Source organism: Pristis pectinata, chromosome 11 (genome assembly GCF_009764475.1).
Source record: "Pristis pectinata isolate sPriPec2 chromosome 11, sPriPec2.1.pri, whole genome shotgun sequence".
Classification (NCBI taxonomy): Eukaryota; Metazoa; Chordata; class Chondrichthyes; order Rhinopristiformes; family Pristidae; genus Pristis; species Pristis pectinata.
Window position 1 is genome coordinate 61,866,353 of NC_067415.1, and position 8,616 is coordinate 61,874,968.

Here is an 8,616-nt window from a genome sequence, read left to right on the forward strand (position 1 = left end):
CTTTAAATGTCCCTTAACTGTTGTTTTGGCTCAACCAAGTTAGGATAGTGGAAGATTGAATAAAAAATTATTTTAAAGTTCATTGAATATGTAAATACCAATGTTATCTGCTACCAAAACTTTCCGAAGTACCCCATAACCAGTAATTTTTTATACTTAGTTTTCAAGCTTAATTTTTGGTACTCACATGCTTCTACACTTATATTTCACCAATATTTGACCCAATATTATCTCAAACTGTTAAATCATCTGACCGAGCTCGGCTACTCGCTTTGCTTAATCTGCTCAATGGTCTTGTGTCCGGTAGGCTTTCGCTAGTTCCCGCTGGTGGATCCGGCTCTGTTGTTCCGCCATTTTCTTCTGGTTCTGCCAGTGGTGCAGGTTCTGATTCTGCCACAAATTCTGCTTCTGCTTGTGGTTCTGGACCTGCCTGTAGTTCTGGTTCGGCATCGTCTTGCTGCTCATAGGTCAGCAACGTCTCATTGTAGACCTTAATCATATCCTCCACCGGACCAACACTCTTGACTTTTTCTTGATAACCGATTAAGGGAGCTGGAGTGACATCTACCCCAGCCTCTGACATCGGGAAAAAATGGGGCATTGGTTTATCTTCTTCGAGGAGTTTGTAACCTTTAGCTTTCTGCACGGAAGACACACTAATGGAATGGAAAAGTTTCTGTGAAGGATAATCTGCAGGCTGTTGGACAGTCTTCCGAAAAGCAAACCTGATCTTCTTCCAGCCCAGGTGGCTTATTTCGATAACATTTAGGAAAAGAGATACTGAAGCCACGGCCAGCATGAAAATAACAAAAACTGTCTTCTCAGTTGGCCTTGAGACGAAACAATCAACTATGTTGGGACAAGGCCACCTACTGCAGCGATAGAGTGGTAGAATGCGGAATCCGTAGAGGAAATACTGGCCAACTACAAAACCAACTTCAAAAATTGTTTTGAAAATTATATGGCAGATGTATGTTCTAAGTAACGTGCCTTCCAAGCGGAACTTCTTGTTCGTTTTGGTGGACTCCTTAATGCCTTCATCTGGAGCTAAAGGTAGTTTCTCCTCGTTCGCTTCTTCTCTATTCACGTCTTCTTCCCTTTCTTTTCTCTTGTCCTCCATCCTTACGTGATGAACTGCATGGCCAACATAGACCAAGGATGGTGTGGAGACGAAGATTATCTGGAGAACCCACAATCTTATATGGGAGATGGGAAAGGCTTCGTCATAGCAGACATTCTCGCAACCTGGCTGTTGAGTATTGCAAACAAAATCTGATTGTTCGTCTCCCCAGACGAACTCGGCAGCCGTGCCAAGAATTAGGATTCGAAAAATAAACAGCACTGTCAACCACACTCTTCCTATTACAGTGGAATGTTCGTTAACTTCTTCCAAAATGTTTCCCAGGAAACTCCAATCACCCATTTTTTCGCGGATTTACCTGCTTAGAAGGGAAAGTAAACACATTTGGTTTGAACTGGTACGAACTTTGGTCTGTTTTCCCCCTCAATAAAATGCGCCCCCAAAGAATGTAGCCATCGGTTGATCTCGGGAAAAAAAAGTTATTTCCAACTTTGAAAATCAAGCGACTTTTTCCTTCTGTACTTCTGTGCCGTGACCATTTGGGTTAGCTTATCTTCTAAACAAGATAAACTATTACCAGAATTCCAGTATTCCCGTTAACCAAAGAAAACCACGAAACAATTCCAAGAAATCCCCCTATTCCGCCCCCCCCCCAAAAAAATAACGGCAACCTCACGCTCAAACATCTATTAAAACCTAATTTTAACATAATTAACTTGGCAACTTGCCGAGACAAAGCCACGTTTATTCAGCTCACTCCCTTTTGGCACCCTGCGAACTAGTTTGGGTGGACACGTTGATACCTAATGCTGTACCACGGCTGAACAGAGGGGAAACAATAAGAGTACGAGCATTGGTTTTTTAGTTTGCGGCAATATTTAAGCTGGTATCCAGTGAAGAGATGTCGTACTGTGACGCCAGTGCACATGATTGACGGGAGGCAAATTTCAACACAATTACAGCATGTATGCACAGCTACACAATAATGGCGCGTTTAAAAAACTCGGGTGATTAATGACCAACATCGATTTATCAAATAATGTACAATATGTCCTGAGGTAAATATACTCGGATAGACATTTTATTCAAACGTGAATATAATTAATTTTACAATATGTTAACTATCCACAAAACATGCGAATTTTCTGAATTTTTTCTTCTGTAATTTTTATCAAAATGTTATTCGGAAGCAGCCTCACATATTTGGCTTATTGTTCCATACTACAGATTATTGCGGTATTACATCATCCATATTCTCTCATTTGCTCACTCTTTTAATCAAGTATCTAACCCAGGAATCAGAGAAGTAACCTTCTAGCTCTCACATTAAACGTAGTTTCAAGTTCATAAGTAAAGTGGATTCAATTGCAGAATTACTATAAACTTTTATTATAAGGCAATTAAGCCATTAATTAACATGAAAGGAAAACAGACAAAACCAGTTATTTATTTGCCAGAAATATTTGTATGTGCAATCAGTTCCACACATGATGCATGGTCATGGATTAATAATGCCAATTCCTCCTGTAATAATTGGGTTCTAACAGTCACTAATCACACTGCAAAGCAAAATGACACATCTGTTAGGGTGTTCTTGACTGCCACAGGCAGTACCTTGCCTGCATTTGAGTGGAATATCAGCATCTTTTTTTAATTGTCTATTTAGTCTGGTAATTATGTGAGAACACAAGTAAATAGGAGCAGGAGTAGGCAATGTGCCCTGCCCTGCCCTCCCCTCCCCCACCCATTCAATATGATCATGGCTGATCTGCCGCAGGCCTCAACTCCTGTGCCAGTTCCACTTGGCCCTCAAATCCCAATTCTTACAAGAATGTATCTAACCCCTTTTTAAGTACTTCCACAATCATGTTGGGTAGAGAATTCCAACGATTCACCAAGCTCTGGGAGAAGAAATTCCCAAGCTTCTAAGTTTAAAATGATGTCCCCCTTATCTAGCAATGATGTTACCTAATTTGAGACTCTTCCACTAGTGGAAATATCTCAACATCTGTTCCATCATGCAAGTGCCCCCTCCACCATCCCACTGTCTTAAATGTTACAAAATTCTTCCAAACATTCTGCATCATTCTTCCAAACGCTACAGAATACTGATGTATTGTTTTTGGCCATTCATAATAGGACTACTCTTTCATCTCAAGAATTAGCCTAAAGAATCTTTTATGTATTGCATCCAATTCTAGTACATCCTTTCTTATATACGGGGACCAAAACTGCACCATATTCCACGTGCAGCCTCATCAACTCCCTTACAATTGAACCATAGAACCATACAGAACAAAACAGGCCCTTCGGCCCACCATGTTGTGCCGTCCATCAAACCCCTTCCTCCCGCATATCCCCCCATCCCACACTCCTCCATATGCCTATCCAACAAGCTCTTGAACCTGTCCAATGTATCTGCCTCCACCACCACCCCAGGCAGTGCATTCCATGCACCAACCACTCTCTGGGTGAAAAACCTCCCCCTGACATCTCCCCTGAACCTCCCACCCATAACTTTAAAGCCATGCTCTCTTGTCTTGAGCATTGGTGCCCTGGGAAGGAGGCGCTGATTGTCTACTCTATCTATTCCTCTCAATATTTTATATACCTCTATCATGTCTCCTCTCATCCTCCTCCTTTCCAGTGAATAAAGCCCGAGCACCTTAAGCCTCTCCTCATATTCAATACTCTCTAATCCAGGCAGCATCCTGGTAAATCTCCTCTGCACCCTCTCCAATGCCTCCACATCCTTCCTATAATGAGGCGACCAGAACTGAACACAGTACTCTAAGTGTGGCCTAACTAGAGTTTTGTAAAGCTGCATCATCACCTCGCGGCTCTTAAACTCAATCCCGCGATTTATGAAAGCCAACATCCCATTGCTCTTTCCACCTGTGAGGCAACTTTCAATGAACTGTGAATATGAACCCCCAGATCCCTCTGCTCCTCCACACTGCCAAGTACCTTGCCATTTACCCTGTACTCTGCCCTGCAGTTTGTCCTTCCAAAGTGTACCACCTCACACTTCTCCGGATTGAACTCCATCTGCCACTTGTCAGCCCAGCTCTGCATCCTATCAATATCCCTCTGTAAGCTCCGACAGCCCTCCACACTATCCACAACACCGCCGATCTTAGTGTCATCCACAAACTTACTAACCCAGCCCTCCACCCCCTCATCTAAATCATCTATAAATATCACAAAAAGTAGAGGTCCCAGAACCAATCCCTGTGGGACATCACCAGTCACTGCCTTCCAATCCGAGGGCACTCCTTCCACCACAACCCTCTGCCTTCTACATGCAAGCCAATTCCTAATCCACACAGCCAAGCTTCCTTGGATCCCTTGGCCTCTGACCTTCTAAAGAAGCCTACCATAAGGAACCTTATCAAACACCTTACTAAAATCCATGTAAACCACATCCACCGCACTGCCCTCATCAATCTTCCTGGTCACCTCCTCAAAGAACTCTATCAGGCTTGCGAGGCAAGATCTTTCCTTCACAAAGCCATGCTGGCTGTCCCTAATCAGTCCATGATTCTCTAGGTGTTCATAAATCCTATCCCTTAGAATCCTTTCTAACAGCTTACCCACCACAGACGTGAGACTCACCGGTCTATAATTCCCTGGCCTATCCCTATTACCTTTTTTGAACAAGGGGACAACATTCGCAACCCTCCAATCCTCTGGCACCATCCCCGTGGACAACGAGGACTCAAAGATCCTTACCAGCGGTTCAACGATCTCCTCCCTAGCCTCTCGAAGCAGCCTGGGGAAAATCCCGTCAGACCCCAGAGATTTATCTGTCTTAATATTATTTAACAACTTCAACACATCCTCTCTCTTGATATCTACAACCTCGAGAACATTACCCCTACCAGCACTCCCTTCCGCTTCATCAAGACCCCTCTCCCTGGTGAATACCGAAGAGAAGTACTCATTGAGAACTTCTCCCACTTCCGCCACCTCCAGGCAAATTCTCCCACCTTTGTCCTTAATTGGACCTACCTTTACCCTAGCCATCCTCCTACCCTTCACGTACTTGAAAAAGGCCTTGGGATTTTCCTTAACCCTACTAGCCAATGCCTTTTCATGTCCCCTTCTAGCTCTCCTCAGCCCTTTCTTAAGTTCCTTCCTTGCTACCCTATATTCCTCACGGGCCCTGTCTGAACCTTGCTGCTTGTACCTCATGTATGCTACCTTCTTCTCCCTAACAAGTCGTTCCACCTCTCTCGTCACCCACGGTTCCTTCACCCTGCCATTCCTTCTCTGCCTCACAGGGACATATTTATCCCTAACATCCTGCATAAGATCCCTGAACATCGACCACATCTCCATGGTACATTTTCCTTCAAAAAGGACATCCCAATTTACACTCCCAAGTTCTCTCCTTATAGCCTCATAGTTCGCCCTTCCCCAATTAAAACTCCTCTTATCTTCTCTGCACCTGTCCCTGTCCATGACAATTTTAAAGGTTATGGAGCAATGGTCACTGTCCCCCAAATGCTCACCCACCAATAGATCCTTCACCTGTCCCGGTTCATTTCCTAAAACTAGATCTAACATGGCATTCCCTCTAGTCGGCCTGTCAACATACTGCGTCAGGAATCCCTCCTGGACACATTTAACAAATTCCGTCCCATCTAAACCTTTGGCACTAAGCAGGTTCCAGTCTATATTTGGGAAGTTGAAGTCTCCCATTATAACAACCCTGTTATTTCTGCTTCTCTCCAAACACTGCCTGCCAATCTGCTCCTCTATATCTCTACTGCTACCGGGGGGCCTATAAAATACTCCTAGTAGAGTAACAGCTCCTTTCTTGTTCCTTAATTCCACCCAAACAGACTCTAGAGATGATCCTTCTACAACATCCATCTTTTCCACAGCCGTAACAGTGTCCCTGACCAGTATCGCCACCCCTCCTCCTCTTCTCCCCCCTCCCTATCCCTCTTAAAACACCGAAAACCAGTCCATAGACCATAGAACAGTAAAGCACAGGAACAAGCCCTTTGGCCTGCAATGTCTGTCCATATACAATGTGGAATTAAACTAAGTCTCTTCTGCCTGTACATGATCCATATCCTCTCATTCCCTGCATATCCGTGTATCTATCTAACAGCTTGTAAGTGCCACTATCATATCTGTTTCCATCACTACACCTGGCAGCCTGTCCCAAGCACCGTTTTAACAGTACTTCTCAGTACTTCTCTATTTTTAAACTCTAGCAATAATGCCCAACTTGCCATTAGCCTTATTAGGTGCTGGGTCCATGGCATCTTTCAGATAAAATGTTGAACTTTTGGGTGGACCTAAAACATCCCATGATAGTGATTGAAGGAAAGCAGGAAAATTCTTGATGCAAAAACCAAACATTCCAGAAGCATGGTAGATTAGGCAGCATTCATTGAGAGGAATTTATTCTGATAGAAGGTCATTGACCTGAAAGTTTGACTCTGTTTCTTTTTCTGCCAGTGCTACCTGACCTGTTGAATGCTGGTGTTCTGTGTCTAGGATATCTAGCATATGTTTTGTTTTACTTCTATTAAGTTTCTCATTGATAGCTAGCTAATATTTACTCCTAATCTATCATCACTGATCCAGATTATCTTTTTCTTGTGTGTGGAAATTTGCTTCCTTAAATTAGATGTCGATCTTTCCATCATTACAATGACTTCAAAATGAACTTTAGAGATTGTGGTATTTCCTTACAACTAAGCTCCTTGTCTACCGCACCTGTAATTGTAAACATTACCTTCAACATATTAGCCTAATAGACCGGATCCTTCATCAGTTACATCAGTCATTAATTGCGAATTGAATTGACCACCTTTAGACAGGTGTCCTTTTGACACCTGTTTCAATCATTGTTGAAACACATGCCAATGATTGGGTCATAGACTCTAATTTAACGAATTCCTTCTGTGATTAGTCTGGGCTAGGACTCTCCACAAAACAGTATCAACTTCATTCTCATAAGACCACTGAAAGGTTTTGTTCTTACCACTTGGGAGTAGTTTGGTGTTCATCAAGTACAGGGCACTGATAAGTGGAAGCACTTTGTTTCCATCAGAGAGAAGACAGCTGACATGTGCAACTTGATCATTTGTTTGCAAAATTCTGGAGGAAATGATGTGAAGCACTAGTGCCTTCCCTTTCTTACCATCATCTGCAGCAGCTAAATTACCACCAGCTAAAAATCCTGTTTAGGAATCAGAGACTTATTCTGAGGCAAAATACACTGATTTGAGATTGAGAGATTAGAGTAACCTTTATGTAAAACCTGACATTTTCTCTTTAGTCCTATGAATGCAATTTTGCATATACCATTGACTGTCCTGAGAGTCATTTTCTTCTGATGATCTAATGAAGCACAATTTCTGGTGACCAACAAGGCTGTGTTTCTTGACTGTGGTATTTTTATAGCTTAGAGGTCTAACTTTTAAGAAAAAAACCTGGTTACCTTTAACAGCTGAAATTGTAGCTTCTCCTTTAATGTAACATTAAGTTTCATGCTCCTCCCAAACACCCCACCCAACCTGACCTTCCAACTTCTCCCTCTTCTTTTGCCTACAATGTACTTAATTGTGTATCAAACAGTTGGCACAAATACCAAAGTAATTCTGAATTACTCTCCAGATGGTCAAACACAACTTCAATTGTTAAATGTTTTACTCCAACAGGGGAAAAGCACATTCAGCAGAATTGCATGTTCAATGGTAACCACATTCAGCAGAATTGCATGTTCAATGGTAACCAGGTGGGGGAAATGAAAACTTTAATATCTTCCCAGCACCCATTCTCTATTCACCCAAAGCTAACCATAAATTGACATGAAATGCCATATTCAAACAGTTCCTACATGTTAGCATTTCTAAAAACTTCTAATGAAAGACTTCAGACAATGTGCCTCTATTTTCTAGCAATATTGTGGATATTATATGGAGAGTCAAAAACCAAAGGAGTTCACAAACATATCTCCTTCTCTCTCTGACACTTGTACATTTCACAGTCTTGATTATCTCAGGGCATGCTGGACACTGCACCTTTGCCAGTTTCTGGGTTTGTGGATGATAAACTTTCTCTGAGTGTACAACACCTCTTTGCAGCAATCCAGTTGCATGAATATGGACAGAGTTAGCCATTCTTCCTGCAGGTACTACAGATGTCAACCGTGTAACTTGTCTCAGAATATATACTAGTCCTTTGAGAATTCCACTAACTTACTCCTCAGGATATTACTATTTCTCTTTCCAGCTCTCGTTCTCAGACCATACCATTATCTTCACCACAGCAAAATATCCTAGGCCCTGCTATTCCTCAACCCAAGATAATGTCATCTGCAACAAGTTTCAAACTGCTCATGGCTGTCCACAATTGTTCAACAGCTGCTTGCCTGGCTGCACCTACAGTGGAAGAGATTGGTTAGCGGGGACAGGGGTAGCTGGCAGTTCTGTACTCGTATGGTATGTCAAAATTAAGGCCAGCAAAGCAAGTGGAAATCCATACAAAGGGAATGGCACACAAGGGGGAAT

General features: G+C 42.6%; 1 protein-coding gene across 2 annotated transcripts; it reads right to left on the reverse strand.

Annotated features, from left to right (window-relative positions):
- Positions 1–232: 232 nt before the first annotated feature.
- Positions 233–1,423, reverse strand: gja8b (gap junction protein alpha 8 paralog b). 2 transcript variants are annotated; one of them, XM_052025933.1, is made up of 2 exons: positions 427–1,423; positions 233–339 (listed from the first exon to the last, which is right to left on the reverse strand). In XM_052025933.1, exons 1-2 carry the CDS (start codon positions 1,421–1,423, stop codon positions 233–235), a joined length of 1,104 nt encoding a protein of 367 aa, XP_051881893.1. The 2 variants fall into 2 exon arrangements, with proteins under 2 accessions (XP_051881893.1, XP_051881892.1); XM_052025932.1 differs by having other exon boundaries at positions 233–1,423.
- Between the last annotated feature and the right edge of the window lie 7,193 nt (positions 1,424–8,616).

What these genes read in the sequence shown, in the direction of transcription:
- gja8b (XM_052025932.1), bottom strand. Translation starts at nt 1,423, where the DNA reads ATGGGTGATTGGAGTTTCCTGGGAAACATTTTGGAAGAAGTTAACGAA.